The sequence below is a fragment of the Teleopsis dalmanni genome, chromosome 1, assembly GCF_002237135.1.
Source record: "Teleopsis dalmanni isolate 2A chromosome 1, ASM223713v2, whole genome shotgun sequence".
Taxonomy (NCBI): Eukaryota; Metazoa; Arthropoda; class Insecta; order Diptera; family Diopsidae; genus Teleopsis; species Teleopsis dalmanni.
The window spans coordinates 163,178,585-163,195,103 of NC_051846.1; the positions used below are offsets into that span (position 1 = coordinate 163,178,585).

The following is a 16,519-nucleotide window of genomic DNA, read 5'->3' on the forward strand; positions in this document are numbered from 1 at the left end:
ATACAAGGAATATTTCAAAGTGATTTGGACTTTCTATAAAGTGGTTTTTATAGTAAGGTCATCTATTGGCCATTATATACGTCGATAAGGCAGATCGTTTAAAGATGTACTGTCAAAAATGTATGACATTTGGACTAATAAAAACTGAGTTATTGAGTCTATAGTGATGTCGGATGTCAGTATAAGTGTTTCAACTAGCTTCTATGTCGATTAAGCGATTTATTTTCATTAACAACTGCACTTTCCCAAATACCAATTAAAAAAAAATTGTTTAATCTTTAGAGATAATGTAGAACAAAATTTAATATTTTTTTATAAATAGATTTCTTTAATCGATATATCACGTTTATTTTTATGTAAATTCAAATTTTTAAACCAACTGACGAATAGGAAAAACGGCCTCAAACCATTACTTTGTTTCCCCTATGTTACATCTAATCTGGTAACAGGAAGATCGGTATTGTGGTGTGGGTTTCTTTAAAAGTATTTCCGCAAAGAGCATAGAGAAACATGAAAGCTACGCTAAAAGATTTATAGAATATTTATAGGATTTAGGATTATAGGATTTTAAGCCATGCTACTGGGGTTTTTATTCTCATCAAAATAAAGGCGACATAGAGACTGGTATACTTTCTATAAGAACTTTTTGTTCAATAAAATTTATTTTCTTGAATTAATTATTTGGTGAAATTGAAAATTGATTTCACCGATCATAATCATAGTTAAAAATAGTAATCTATAGTGAAAGCGCATCTTTAAGATATGCAATAAAAGATGAGCTTTAATAAGCTTTAAATCTCTCGTTCAATACATAAATATATAGTCCTTAATTAAAAGTAAATTGTTTTTCCATATAATACTTTATTTACAATAATCTACATATAGTGAAGTAAGCGTAAAATTAATACGTAAGCTGCCTTTTAAGTATTGCACATACACTAAGTATTGCCAGATTGATTTTGATATTTCTATTCTCTACGACGAATTTTGTGAAGATCGTCCAAAAACGGCTATTGTACCAGAAATATCGATGTATATTACCTCCGGTTAGGTGCAATATTTAAAAAGCAGCCATCTTACAGTGGTGAATTAAAACCTCGATAGGGTATAAGCCAGTGAAACAGTGCTTCTAATTTATAAATTATAAAGAAATGGCATCTAATATCCTTTATATCCCCATTCTGCAGAAAGTTAAGTCAAATCAAATTTCTCTTTGATATTCATTTCCTTGATGAATGTGTATAGTGAAAATGAAAATTTAGCAATCTGAAAATATAAAGTAATATATATAAAATTTAATTGTTATAATATATATATAGCAATTAATATAAAAAAGGGTGTAAATAATTTTTTCTATATTTTTAACTTCCCGTTCAACCTATGTATATGCATCCGTTCAACCTATATATGTAAGAAACGTCTTTGGTGATATTTCTGTTGTCACACATATTGAATAGCGAAGAGTAATATGAGCCAATCAATTGCTTTGTGTTGTTCCGTTTTTATAAGGGGTGTGAGATCCATCCTTAATATAATATTTGTATTGAACGTATATTGGTATTCTTAAGACAATAAAGTAGATATAAATGGTTTCATTTGGAAAGGTACACTTCTGTTATGTTTGGAATGTATGGAAATAAAACTAATGAAAATTAATATTGACAACAGTTGTGTACATTCTTTAGGTAGCTTATTTATAGAAAAATTTATAGGAATGTATCTTTATTAAGTTACAAAAATACTGACGCCTCATTCAAAGATATACCATATTTGAATATATCGTAAGATATAATGATTAGATCAGAGAGCAACTCAATGGTAAAATGACGGATAAGATATAAATATACCTGTAAGGTGAATTCCAAGTATATAAAAGTTTAGATGTCCATCCTAAATTAATTATAGTTGATATAAATAATTGCAGTAATTAGAGTCTATAGCCTAACACCAATGCTAACTGATGTTGACATTTTAAAATATTTAAGATATTTTAAGGGTTTTTAGAACTTACACTTAAAAAACTATTTAAATTAATGGGTATAATTTTTCCAGCCGTTAATTTCATTAAAATTTGTGTTCGTTGCATATAAAAAATCAGCATTTTACGATAGCTCATATCCTGATCCACCCAATGGGAGTGTAAAATTACTTCAGCTAGACGACTGCTCTCATCCATTAAACACTGCGCCTGATAACAGATCGGAAAGCTTTGTGTAACCACAGCCAATATAAAAAAACATGAACCGATGCGTGAAGTTAGATCAGGAGCAAAGATCGTAAGGTTGATCAAAGTAGTACCAAGTATTGTAGCAGTTATCATAAGTTGTATGAACATGGTCACAGAGATAATCGGAGATATGATATTGTAGAGTCTGAAATATTAAGTAATTAATAAATTTGAAATATATTTTTAATAATCCGATTTTAAAATAAAAAAGTAATTATTTTTTTGGTCAAATAGGGTGTACTTACTCCAATATATTTTGATGATCCTTTACGCACAATTTCAATGCTTGATTGTTCTGTTCTAAACTTAAAGTCCTATCGGTGCATAACTTTTGTATGCGTAGGAGTAGAATTTTCATATGAGCGCGTAAGATTCGTACATAAATCACAGCATAAGAGTCATTCACAATTTGTTGTACACATCCTTGGAACATCAAAAATGTTTCCATTGTGGATGCTGCAAAAAACTCCATACTCGAACGACGCCAATTTATATGAGGAAAATAGAGTGAATATGGTGGGTGACCCATTATAACAGAACCTAAACATGTAGTTATGGTGTAGCTTACATAGGCGAATGCAAATGCGAGTATACAACCACGTCCAAAGGTATTTGCATTTTCGATTTCATTTATTTCATCAGCGTCACGACAACGTTTATCTAAGATGTCTAGGATTGCATGTGCAGAACGCAATTTACGTATAAAAAATATGAGATAAATTAACTTTAAGGATCCACCACAAACATCAAAATTAACTTGAAGTGATGTTAGCAGATTACCAATTTGAAGTTCCGCGTCTGGTATGGTGAAGAAACCCATAATAAAACCAAAGGGCATATAAAAGTTGACAGAAGTGTTCCATAAAATCGAATAAAGTAAGTAAGTATACTTATAATTCTCTGGCATGTCGAGTCCTTGTATTGAAGTGAAAATGCTGAAGTAACTTAAAGCATCCACAGAAGCTTTAAGTATATTATATATATGTATATAAATTAATTTAATTATTTAATTGAATAATAAATATATTTTATATTTTATTTATGATATATATATTTAGGAAATTACCTATCCTTTGGAATACTTTATTGCTCATATTTAATAATTTTTTGTAAGATACTGAAATTTATTTCTCTATTAATCCGAATCAAGAATTTCTTGGTAAAATTTCTAGAATTACTTGCAATTTGTGGAATGGAATGGAATATTTATATAACGAATTAGTCAGAAGTATTTGAAAAGCTATAATTACTTTTAGCATAAATGGCAAGGAATTTAATGCATATTTAATAAAATTATTTAATTTGTTTGTACAATTTATTAATTAAATAAACTTTTTGTTCTATGGGAAACTCAACAATTGGCAAGTTGCATAGAAATTGAAGTCGCCAAATAAATGGAATTATTGAAGTGAACGCTTTAAAAATTATTTCACATAAATGAATTATTTATTTTATTTGTTTTTATAAATGATATATTTATTTATTTATTTCTGTATTTTATTTTATTTAATAAAAAAATTTTGCGAGCGTTTTGGATCCCACGACACTATTGGTAACTATAAGTTCGAAGTTGTGAAGACGTCGGTTTTTTGGGAACCAGGGAAAACATTAAAAATGTCCCGTCTTCAGTTGATTCAATAAAGAATCCTTCTTTCCAATTGAAGGAGGCTGCTGGATGCATTCAAGGTTGACACAAGTCTTTAATGTCTAACTAAAAAAGAGCAACAGATTTTATTCTAGTACTTCTAATGGTTTTAGATATGTATATTTGTAGTAATGGAAAATGATGTTTAAAAACAATTCCGATCATTTTCTTTGATTCAACGAAACCGTTCACAATATATTCGTTACAGATAATCAGACAGTGAACGCAAAATGTTACTTAAGTGCTCCATAGCGATCAATGGCGTCGCTAGGCGTCAGCGATGTCGGCGACCGCCGACGGCCTCGCGCCTGCAGGGCCTCACAAAAACTTACCCACTGTGGATTCTAAGCACTTAATAAATATTTTGAACAATTTGGTTTGATAATGGCATTAACCATATTCGAAGTATTCTCAAATGTTTATATAGTAATTAGATTCATGTTCACAGTTCCAGTCAGTATAGCTTCGACAAAAAGAAAGAAGCCAAGTTAAAATTGTTTAAGACGTACTAGAAAAGTATGATGATCCAAGAGAGACTATCTTCATTGGAAATTCTATAAACTGAAGCAAAAATAACAGCTGGCGGAAATTATGATATAATTTAATAAAAAATTGAGTGAGGCTAAAAGCAGGAACATTCATTTATTTTAATTTTTGTTTATTTTAATTTGATTAGCAATAAAACTTTCAATCATGGTTTGTCATATTAATGAATGTAACTTATTTACTTTTACAACTTGGTTATAAAGGGGGCCTTGCAATTCTGATGTCGCCGACGAGCAAAGTTGGTCTAGCTCCGCCACTGATAGCGATTGTGGGTCCAAATTTTACGAATATGATCAGAATATAAACATATAGAGAACGCTGACTGTTACTTAAGTATTCCAAAGCGATTGTGGGTCAAAATTTTACGAATATGATCAAAACATAATCATATAGTGAACGCTGAATGTTATTTAAGTGCTTCATAGCGATTGTGGGTCAAAATTTTACGATTATGATCAGAATATAAACATATAGAGAACGCTGACTGTTACTTAAGTGTTCCAAAGCGATTGTGGGTCAAAATTTTGACGAATTCGATCGGAATATAAAGAGTCACTTGACAGTTAGTTTTTATTGTATAATAGTCACAATCGTACATGGCTTTGTGCTATTTTGTAGTGTTTGAAAACTTGACCTACAAGCCAACATTTTATCGACCATCCATCATTTCTATAAGAATAGTCTCTGTTCAACTAATCGCTTTTCCCCAAATTAAAATTAAAGATGAAATTGAGACGATTGAATAGTATCGTTTCGATTCTATGCTGATCATCAAAAACGCTTTAGTAGACATATTAAAAGCAATTCCGGCAGATGAGTATAAAAATCTATTCAAAAAATTTGTTAAACTATCTTGAATAAGCACAAAATCGTTTGAATTTGGGTTGGGGAATAGTTTTCCGAAATGCCGTATGTAGGATAACGACGTTATGCTTTTCCTTATTCCTTTATAGATAAAATTACGTCTGTAAAAGTAAACTTGTTACTTATGAGTATGAAGTAACCTAACTTTTCTCAAAATCTTCAGTTAACTGCTTAACATGTACTTCTAGAACGATAGTAATTAGTTTTTGGAAATGTGAACAGGTAAAGACCACTTAGTAGTTTTCTGTTATTATAGCAATTTATATATTATTTGTACTGAATTCAACTAAATGTCCATTTAATATATTTAAAGCAGGACTAAAAATAATAAAATAAATAAAATTAATTTAATAAAATTAGTTTTAATAAATAAAACTAAAAGTAGAACAAAAATCAGTATAACCAAGAAATTTTAATTTATAATAACTTTGAAAATCCATTAGGATCATAGACTTGAATCTAGAATCATAGAATTTCCAACTATTTTTATATCTAGCAATATAACGTAATTCATTTAGAGATTTGCCGGTTTCATTTGTTATCGCTTTTTTCCAGGTGTTACATGATCTTCCTCTGACCTGAGTTCCATTGAAGTATTGCGTGGCATATTTCGTCCTTTCGAAGATTGTGGCCGATCCAATTAAATTTCCGACGCTTGGATTATTTGTTGATATCTTCTTGGTTTGTTCGTTGAAGAAATTCCATATTTAAATTTCACGTGGCCACCAATTTCTCAAAATATCACCTAGGCATCTGTTGGTAAAGCTTTGATTTACAGGTACTATAATAATTTTTAATATCATTACATTGTATTAATATTTCATTGCTACTCGTTAATTTCCACTCATCACAATTTTTACAATAACTGGTATTTTTCGCTATGTTAGAATGAAATAGCATATATAATATTACGGTCAATAAGTCAAGAAATACAAAAAAACTCTGCTGATATTTCACAGTATAAGCACGATTTGCCAAACTTATTAGAATGACTTGAATTGCTCTCATGCAGGGTGGGTAGCATTTAATTGACTTACTTGGATTACGCCTTCTTAACGCCGCCAGCTGCTTAAGTTCACACACTTCCATTACAGATATTTAAAGTTCTATTAAAGTTACGTTCCCAAACTGAAAGCAGCTCACTCTTATTCACGACAGGGAACAATTTTTATCCTTAACATCTGCAAGGCAAATATTCTCTTGGCACTTATCTCCCTGATTAACTTTAAAAGTGCTTTTAAGTCATCTTTATTAGTCGACGCCTCTGCTGTGTTCCACAGTTTTGGAAAGTAGTGCTTTTGTTTACTGCGTTGCCTTTGTTGTTTGATTTCAATTGCCAGCAATTTTTGGATGAGCTTATTGCACTCAACCTTTAAGTTTTTGTACACGGCATAGACAGCGATGCATAATTATGGAGATAACAACTTTTCTCCCTTGCTGAGACGGCTTTTTTGGGAGTTTGTCGAAACTTCGCAGAGTTCATAAAATTTTATTTCAAGTCTATTTGCATATTTTTAACTTTTAGTTTTAACACTTAACCGTTTTTTTTGTGCCAGTAAACGTATTTAATTTTATTTAATCTGATTTCATTTTTTTTTATTTATTTAAGACTTTTTCAGAAGTACAAAAAAAAAATTTGCAATAATAATAAATAGTTAGAATATATAATGGAATGTATTGTTATTAAATGGTTAATGTAAATATAATCAATTATTTTTAATTTCTTCTTGAACGGTACACAAGTTCAAAGGTTCGCATATATTAAAACCAGAAAGAACCCACTCATCAATTAAAGGGAAGAGTTGTGTCGCTGCGATCAAGATTGGACTTTGTGCTATGAACTACATTCTTAAATTTGGCACCCGTCAAATTTATGATAATAAGGCTTATATATAAGTGGAATAAGTTAATTTGGCTAACTCTAAGCTCTTTATTTATCTACGGTTTATCTGGTTTCCTTATTGATACGATAGTAATTTGTGACAATAAAACTTTTATAAAAATTAAGTTTGGTTCGTTTGGCTGGCCGTAAGCTATAAATGGATCTACAGTCTATCTGGTATCCTTAGTAATGTCGTAATAGTTTATAACAATAAAACTTATTTAAAATTAGATTAAGTTAATTTGGCTGGCCGTAAGCTATCTTTGGATCCATGGTCTGTCTGGTATCCTTACTGATATCGTAATGATTTATGACAATAAAACTTTAATAAAAATTAATAGTAAGCTTTGATTGTTTTGAAGGAATATAAATCATAAATGAAAAGAAATTTTTTCTGTATGCATATTTATATTTTATATCCAAGGTAATGTTTCCAAATTTAAAAGTAAAAAATTATCAGTTTTTAAATTAATCAGTCAATTCTAAATTTACATTTTTGATGGACGACACAGAGAAATTAGCAGGAGACATGGAAAATGCAAATTCTAAAGATAATGGTAACGACAACGAAATAAAAGAAATGGTTTCCAAAAGTAGCCAAACGGACGTAAGTGGTTTTTCCCTTATAAATTTATTATTAAATATAATTTCATTTTATTCTTGTGTTGTATTGAAAAAGGATGTATCAATCATTGATATATTGAGTGAAGAAGTACTGAAAGATCCCGATTTGCAAAAGGCCCTTAAAATGTGTATAAACTATTTAAAAGTTGAATCAAAAATTGTATCTGAAAATGTTGTTCAAAATGAGGAAATACCAATGACCGCATCTCAAACCGAACTAGTGAGTTATATTATTTTAATTTAATATTAATTTTTTTATAATTTTTATATATATTATTGTTCACATTTTCTGAACTTAAGATGGAAAATAATTGGAGCTTCGCATCATGTTCCAATGGGTCGCAGAACTTGAGTCAAATAAAGCTTGAACAAGATTTTATTGATCGTTCTGTAGATCAATTTTTAAAAAAGCTTGAAGTGCAATCAAATATATTTGAAATACCAGAAATACTTTTAACTTACACTAATAAAGCGGAACCAAATAGTGTTGATCAAGATAAAATATTTACAATCTACACTTCAAATGATAATAATTTAATTGGAGAGGTACTAAAGAGAGTATTAAAATCTATAAACAAAGAGCTCGCTTCCAATGAACAAATTGATGAATCCAGTAATAGTAAAGACATCTCCAGTGAAGATGAAAAGTTGGAATGTGAGTGTGAGAGTGCAGAGGAGTTATTCTGTTCAGAATTTTTCAATAATGAAGCTTCAAAATAATATGTAGTTCATAATGGCCAGCCAATTCAAAAGCAGTATTCAGTCAAGGATGTAGTTTAGTCCATAGTTTAAAATTCCAGAACATCCATTATTGAACCGAGAAAGGTGAGGATAAAATGGATAGGACCTGAATACTGTACTAAGAAAATTCCTGGTAGGTTCATATTTATTTAATTTAAATATTAAACTATTAGTATTAAATATGTATCAGATACTGGATACTGCAATTCAACAATTTAATATAGTAAACCTAAAAAAACATTGGTTGGCAGTACTTTTGAACGTCTAAGGTTGATAAAAATTGAAATTTAACTGGGGTTGAGTAAACTCCAAATTATAATTAAGTACAATATATAAATGCATAGCGATTTCAACATGATGTGTGCTTGGCCTAATGTATAGCAAAACGTAAAAAAAGTTAAAAAAAATATCAGTTTTGGTAAGAGAAGAAGCATATTATTTTGAGTACCAAGCATAACCAATTTATTTTTTTCGCAATAATTTTTTAGGTATAATACCATTCTGAAACCTATTTGAAGTTGAATGGAACGACTTGTTATGAGCCTTTGTGTGAATTATTTCTTGGGTAAGTACAATACCATATATATCATTTTAATTACAAATCTGAGTTGATTTTATTATATGTATAATTACAGCGTAAGGTTTTAAAGGAGAAACGTCTAAAAACCTTGCTTTGAGAGACATGAATATATGTCGGAATGAGTCGCTGGGAATGCAAGAAATAAACTTTCATGTGTGGGATTAAAATATGCGATTGATGTCTATTGTTCGGTGTGTTGTAGAAGAACCTGCATTTAAAAACGTTATATATGTTCTGAACGTTTTTTACAAGTATATTTGGCAATAAAATTAACTAATTACTTTGGAAATATAACTTAATTTTGTATTTCATTGAAACATAAAACAAGAGAGTTTAAACCGAGTGATATATTCAAGAATGCATATTAACTACTCTTATATAACTTGTAAAAACTAGCGGTAGGAGAGTGAGCTAGAAGAGCCATCAAATTATGTTTTAATTTTGAAGTTCTTAAAAAAATTTGATGTCTCTTCTAAAGAATGTTAAAAGCACATACATAGTGTTAAATATGAAAGAGCAAGAATATAACGTTTGTCGTTCTACATTCAATCAAAATTTAAACATTAGCCCTTAAATTTATTTTTTGTTACAAATCAAATTAAAATAAAAATGACATGATATTATACGATGACATGATGACGATAAAATAAAAATGACCCGACATATATATATTTTTTTTTATTATAGAAAGACTTCCATTATGTAGATGTTGGTATATAAATATGTTGAATCACAGAAGCAACCTGTTTCATAAAGAATTTCTGTCATCAGAACAGATTAAGAACTCTTCTCTAGATTTAGTTTTAGACATAATTCACAAAGCTTTAAGGGACTTTGTTTAATCAATAGTGAAACTGGTACAATAGGTCTAACCTGGCCGGAGTAGCGCCTTGACTGGATTGTTTATTTCTTCATCAGACTAAACAATAATTAACCTCAGATCTGCATACCTCCCCGAGGAGCCTGTAACCATTCTGAGATTTGATAATAATGTGATATATGTGGTATAAAATAGATGTTGCTCTGACAAGTCTATTTTTATTAACTGTGCCAGGCAGTGAAGTAAAAGTCGCCTTGACATTGGAGTCGATTAGTTTGTAATCCCAATAAAGATTGATTCGTGCAAAGAACTTTGTCATGTTAGTACTCCGATAAGCACAAACATTGCTATTTTGATTAAGTCCATAACATAAATGGCTGGAATCTGATACTCTCTGCAAGGCCGTTACAATTTGTCTCCCTATACCATATACGATCATACTTTGTTCAAAATTTAAAGATTGCCCCAAAACTTATAACATAAAAAACAAATGTATATGTTTTTATAAAAATAATTTATTTGAACTTTTTGATAATACCTTTTAAACAAATCATCTTAAAAGAAATTTTTTTTAGTATTTCGAATATAAAACTTAAATATAAAAAAAAGCAAAAATAAAAATTTACTAAAATAATTATTTATATGCTTTTAACTTTCTGAGGCAAATTATTATTTAAGCTAATTATATTTTTTTTTAAATATAAAATTTAAAATATTTAAAAATTTTCTGTTTATATATTTTACTATACATATGAAAACTTTATAACATATAACAGTTTATTTATTAAGCTGAAGCATAACTCTTTCTTTATCTTTAAAGGATTTTCAACAATTTATTTCAGATTTTATTATTTGTATATTTTCTCAAATTTTTATTAATTTAAAACCAAAAAAAAAGCAAATAACAAATATATTAAAGCTAAATTTTTTACACATTTCAGCAAAGGCTTATATTTGGGTAACATCGGGTTGATTATAGTGGGGACATGAAGATATTATAAACAGGCAAGACTAATACATTTTTCATTTTACAAAATTTTTCTAAAAAATTGCATTTTTTTTTAAATCAATACAGTTTATAATCTATAAATTTTATTAATATGATTTCTATAATTGAAATTTCACGGCAAAAATTTCTGCTTTCTCAATATTTTTATTGATCCACATTCCGCATGTTAATATAGTTTATAATCAATACGTTTTTTTAAATAAAATCATTATTGTTAAAGGTTGTTAAGAACAATAGTAATATTATGTATACAATAGGTGTATAATGTTTATAGGGGTCCAGTACACAATGGACCAGTGTTTTATTACTTCAGACAAACATGCGGGTTGAGCAGGTGCTACGGCTGTCTAGTAGGTTTTCAAAAATTCTTTACATTATATAAACTGTGGAAAAATAAATTTATACAAAATTTACGGAAAAAGTTATATAAAATAAAATAAAATGTCTAATGTCTAGTCTAATAATCGTAAGTCCTATTATAATTGTACAACTTATAATTTAATATGAAAAATTCATTAGCATCCATTAGTCCACTGCTGTAAGAAAATTGAAACCATTTTACATGTTGACTTTTTAAGAACCCTGTGTAAGAAGCCTAATTATTTTTATGCTTCTCTGTACTGCGAAACAGCTTTTAGTTTAGATCCTTAATAATAAAGCAAAGTATAAATTATCTTGGATATCCTAATCGCAAAATAAACAGTAGATCCCTCCCTCCACAAATTATCCGTCGAACTTTTTCTTTGTATCATGTAATGGATTGTAATGGAGAAAACAACTCAATGAAGGTCGAAAATGAATGTGAACTAACAGCTATTCACAAAAACGCAGCATCGTTTCCAAGACTAGGACTGCAAATCAACACGAACGTAAACTAACAGCTATCCACACAAGCGCAGCATCGTTTCCAAGATTAGGACTGCCAATCTCAACTACACTTCACCTTATATAACCAGAAAAGAACGACGGTTTCCTCCTGCACCAAGAACTATCGTAGTTCAAATGAGCTCAGGGTATAGCTATATGCTCTGACAGCCACTTGTCCGCATACATACGTTAATTTTTTATATATACCCCAGCTGCTATCCATTATATGTAAATGTCTTACAGCTCACACAAATATGAACCCTTTTGATCTTTGAGCCGGACCTATTGAAGTTGTAAGATTTTTCTTTCTGGATCAAGTTAGTTTCAATTAAATTCCACCCGCTCCTTATTCCATAACCCAAACTTCTTACTACATATTTAATCGATATCCTAACCTAGTTAGTCGTATTTTGTAATTCCTTTTAGGTGGACTGGAATATTGTTCTCTTCGAGCTATAACAACGGTTAAACAACGAGTTATTTAGTAGTCACTTGTTTACGTGATAAAAAGGGTATAAAAGACTAAAGAGATCCTGTAGTACAGTTCGTCTCGAGCTACAATACCAACGACAACGAGTTATCTAGAAATTGTTTGTCAACGTGCTGAAAAAGCTATGAAAGTGTCTTTTGCATTCAACATTATTAATTTGTGTATTTGGTTCTCTTAGGTTATTGTTGTGGTTACTTACTGGGGGCTAGAAGCAGAAAACATGAAAAGTTTTACAAGACGAATGCATGAGTTGGGATGTGGATGGTTGGTGGCAAGGAGAGAGGGAATAAATGAGAAGGAGTGAATTGGGGATGTTTAGGATTTTAATTGAGAATTAAAAAGTGTCTAGATGTAGAAACCTTGCTACTTCAATGGGGTCGGTCCAAATGTTAACTGTATAGAGATTTGTGTATACAACGGAGCATAAGAACAGATGGGCGACGTCATAGGTAGTAGAGCTGCAGTTGGACATTCGCTGGAATGGATATGTACATGCATGACAAATAAATGTTTGACACTAGGCTAAATCCTAATCTTATCCTGATTGAGCTAGGACATTTTATGCTGCACGGGGAAGACGTCGTTCTTTCTGACAGATATTAGGCGAAAGCCTGTTGAGAACTATGTTGTGATATCATCCAATACTGGATCTATGTGAAGGGCTATGATTCTATGTTTGGTCCCTCAACACTCTGCAAATGGATACAAATGGGTATGTTTTTGGTGATATGTGAAAATCTTTTTAAATAATATTAGAACTACTCTTATTAATATTGTTATACAAAATTTGTATGAAATAGTTTCAAAGCAGTCCACATTATGTTATATATAATATAATATAATGTTAGACATCATTAGTTGAGATTCAGTAGCACAGTTGTTCATAATTTTAAATAAGTTCTTTAAACATAATGCAATTTTTAAGAAATTTTTAAATTCAAATAATTCCAGAAATGCAAATATATTCTTTAAAGTTTTTTCATTTTGTAGAACAAACGGTATGTGAGTATATATATGAAGTTGCAGTAATGTGGTACTTTTGAAAAAGTATACACTCATTGGTACTTATAGTTTTGTGTTCTTTAAGTATTTAATATGTCTTAAAATTTAATTATAATTTTCTAATCATTGTACAATATATAATAAAATATATTTAAATAATTATTAAATACAAAAATTGTATTTTGTACCTTATTACACAAAACACTGCTCAACGTTGCGTATGAGTGCTATATTTAAGTTAAATTCAAACTGAAGTGGAATTATAATTGCATGTTATTGAGATTGAATAGTTTTTGGCTTAATACTGAATTTAATTGTTTAATATTATTTTTATATATTAATCACGTATATTTTTATTAATGCTGAATTAGTCAGTTATTGCATTTTAATATTGCACATTTTATGCAAAATATTTTTTATATAAAACTGCTATGGTGTAGATATTAACATTAATAATCAATCAAAAAATGTGTGTTTATGTTATAATTTTAATTATAAAATTTTTATATATATATTTTATTAATGATTTTAAAAGGTTTTAAGTTATGTTAATAATACTTTATATAAATCTTTATTAAATTTGTTCATGGTAAAAAGTGAATGACTTCAGCCTTAAATATTTATTATATATATATTAATATATACTTTTAATATATATTTAAAAAAATGCAGAAACACTTAAAGCTAAATTTGATTACATTGTATATCGCTATATTTTTTTTCAATATATATATTTATATATATATTAGTTTTTAATTATATATTATATTTGTTATTTAAATTTTTGCTTTACAAGGCATATATATATACATTTTTGTTCTTAATTTTTAATCAAATTAATTTATGCTTTATTTATTAAAATTTTATTTTTAGATTTATTCTATACGTAATTTAAAAGTTTATGAATATACAGACTTTGTTAACGTTTTATTTTTAAACATTAATTTTATTTTATATCTATTATTTACATTTTTTTTGTTTACATACATTTGGCAAGCGAAGATATATATATTTTGTAATACAATTAAATAATTTAAAAATTTTATATTATAAATATTTATAATATATTTTAAGTAAACAATTTTTTGATTCCTTTATAAAATTTTTAAAATTAATAGAAAAATAAATTTAATCAAAAGAAAAATAAAATTAAGTTTCATTTGTATTAATAACAAATTTTAATATAAATAGTCTTATTAGGGTTTATTGACAAGAAAGTGAGGTTAGATACTCTGTATGAAAGTAGTTAACAATAATTATATTAATATTTCGCTTCACATTTAGATGGCTGGGTGTTTGCAGTTATTTTTGAATATTTTTCAGATATTTTTTTATAAAAATTTAATGAATTTATAAAAGACAAAAGCTATTGAAAGGAAAGCTTTTAAGATATGTTTGAAAATAATGCCTTTCGTAATTAATATTAAACAGGAATGATAAAGATCTGCTAATGATTTTATTAGTCTTCTGATAGTCGAATTCTTACTAACCAAAAGTGAGTAAAGCCATTTTTTACTACTTATCTATTAGAAGAGGTTTTTTAAGGAAGAAACTGAGAGTAGAAAACATGGATGAGAAAAATTATAGTTATGGTTAAAATCAATGATATATGTAGAATGTACTGAAAGTAAAGCTTCATAGATATGTTTATTATAAATAAATAATAATGAAATTATTTATAGATTTTAAACAGCAATATTAAAGTTCTGGAAATTATTATTAGTTTTCTACCAGTACAGTTCACATCTTATGAAAGTGAGTGTTGCAATTTTATACTCTTTATGCAGTCCATAAGGTGTTATAAATATAAATCATCAAAGTAAATATAGAAGAACTTTATGACAAAGTATAGATATGGTTTAAAACAATTGCTATAGATTTCGGAGTTTATTCCGTATCCCTTCATTTAACAACCTACTCCCAAGCACATGAAATTGAATAATAGATTTCATATCTCTTTAAATTCGACTGGTCTATGTATAAATGCGGTATTACTGTTTTTATTTGAGACAAAATATAAAAGCTATCTAAAATATTTAAGTTATATAAACTTATTAACATTACTTGAAAAGGCAGTCTTTGAGAAACACTGGAAATAGATTTTATGTTCTCTGCAGTCACAATTTAGAAGGTACACTACTATATGATAACAGCTTGGTTTTTATTACTCTCTCTCTCTCTCTTTTTTTATTCTCTCTTTTTTTGTTTTAATTTACGAGTGAGCACTGGGTTACAATAATCTTTATCGAATTTAATATAAGTTTTATTAAAGATATAGGTATAATGTTATGGGTATTCATTCGCTTTCCTTTAAATAAGCATTAGAAACTTTTTTTTAATATAAACTATCATACAATTTTTGATCCCACCAGATATAATTTGAGTGCACATAGTTATTTTATTTTAAACTTTAAATAAAATATATTAAATTTTTTTAAGATATTGATTTCTATAAACATACAGTCTACTCTAGAGCGAATCTGATAGTAACAAAAATAAAATTAGTATAATATATTACTTCAAACTGTTCGAGCATTACAATCATATTTATTCAATACAAATTAATCACCAAATTTTATAGATATAACGATCCCACCAGTGGAGATGTGAACTTCAATTAAAATATATTTAATTTCTTTAATTAATGTAAATAATATATATTTAATTTCTTTGAGTTATTAATTTATATACAATTTATTCTAAAATGACTCTGATGGAAACAAAAAAAAATTACTGTAATCTAGTGTTTCAAATTCTGCGAGCATTACAATCATCGAACAGCACAAGTATACTTATGTTCGAACATGTAGATCGAAAAGAAAACTAAATGTTCGAGTAGAATAGCAAATTTGCTTTATTTCTCATTTTATTTTTATTGTTGTATACACAGATAGGTATAACAGTAAATGCTCGAACACCATATGTGTTCGCTTGTTTTCGAACGAAACTTCGAATAGTATGCTAGAATATATTTAAAACTCTAGTATAAACTGAAATTATGACTTAGATTGTGAAATAATGCATTAATATAAAAATGATACTAAAAAGTTATTTTAATTAATAATGGCATAAATTAAAACTTAATTTAAGCTAATTTATATGAGCAAATCAAAAAGGTATTAACTTAATTATTAACTATTTAGCTGAATAGAATAAGACAGTATGAAAATTTGATATAAAAAATATTATATACAAATTGGCTGCTTAACATTAACAAATGCT

At 28.2% G+C, this 16,519-nt stretch overlaps 2 protein-coding genes across 4 annotated transcripts; one reads left to right on the forward strand and one right to left on the reverse strand.

The window, feature by feature from the left end:
- Positions 1 to 1,191: 1,191 nt before the first annotated feature.
- LOC119666611 (odorant receptor 7a-like) lies at positions 1,192 to 3,047 on the reverse strand. Its single transcript, XM_038075892.1, has 3 exons — positions 2,473 to 3,047; positions 2,012 to 2,372; positions 1,192 to 1,266 (listed from the first exon to the last, which is right to left on the reverse strand). Exons 1-3 carry the CDS (start codon positions 3,045 to 3,047, stop codon positions 1,192 to 1,194), a joined length of 1,011 nt encoding a protein of 336 aa, XP_037931820.1.
- Positions 3,048 to 7,589: 4,542 nt separating this feature from the next.
- Positions 7,590 to 9,408, forward strand: LOC119669763. 3 transcript variants are annotated; one of them, XM_038079780.1, is made up of 6 exons: positions 7,590 to 7,771; positions 7,844 to 8,008; positions 8,089 to 8,662; positions 8,703 to 8,947; positions 9,018 to 9,094; positions 9,165 to 9,408. In XM_038079780.1, exons 1-3 carry the CDS (start codon positions 7,664 to 7,666, stop codon positions 8,506 to 8,508), a joined length of 693 nt encoding a protein of 230 aa, XP_037935708.1. In that variant the 5' UTR covers positions 7,590 to 7,663; the 3' UTR covers positions 8,509 to 8,662; positions 8,703 to 8,947; positions 9,018 to 9,094; positions 9,165 to 9,408. The 3 variants fall into 3 exon arrangements, with proteins under 3 accessions (XP_037935708.1, XP_037935707.1, XP_037935709.1); XM_038079779.1 differs by having other exon boundaries at positions 8,720 to 8,947; XM_038079781.1 differs by having other exon boundaries at positions 8,754 to 8,947.
- Positions 9,409 to 16,519: the final 7,111 nt, after the last annotated feature.

Bases quoted from the DNA above. Each gene is read 5' to 3' on its own strand.
- LOC119669763 (XM_038079780.1), top strand. From the start codon at position 7,664: ATGGACGACACAGAGAAATTAGCAGGAGACATGGAAAATGCAAATTCT. The intron at 7,772-7,843 runs GTAAGTGGTTTT...GTATTGAAAAAG, and splicing joins CCAAAAGTAGCCAAACGGAC to GATGTATCAATCATTGATAT. The intron at 8,009-8,088 runs GTGAGTTATATT...TCTGAACTTAAG, and splicing joins CCGCATCTCAAACCGAACTA to ATGGAAAATAATTGGAGCTT.
- LOC119666611 (XM_038075892.1), bottom strand. From the start codon at position 3,047: ATGGGTTTCTTCACCATACCAGACGCGGAACTTCAAATTGGTAATCTG. The intron at 2,373-2,472 runs GTAAGTACACCC...TTAATATTTCAG, and splicing joins GATCATCAAAATATATTGGA to ACTCTACAATATCATATCTC. The intron at 1,267-2,011 runs GTAAGTTCTAAA...TTATATTTTCAG, and splicing joins ATTTAAATAGTTTTTTAAGT to ATTGCTAAATTTTCATTTTC.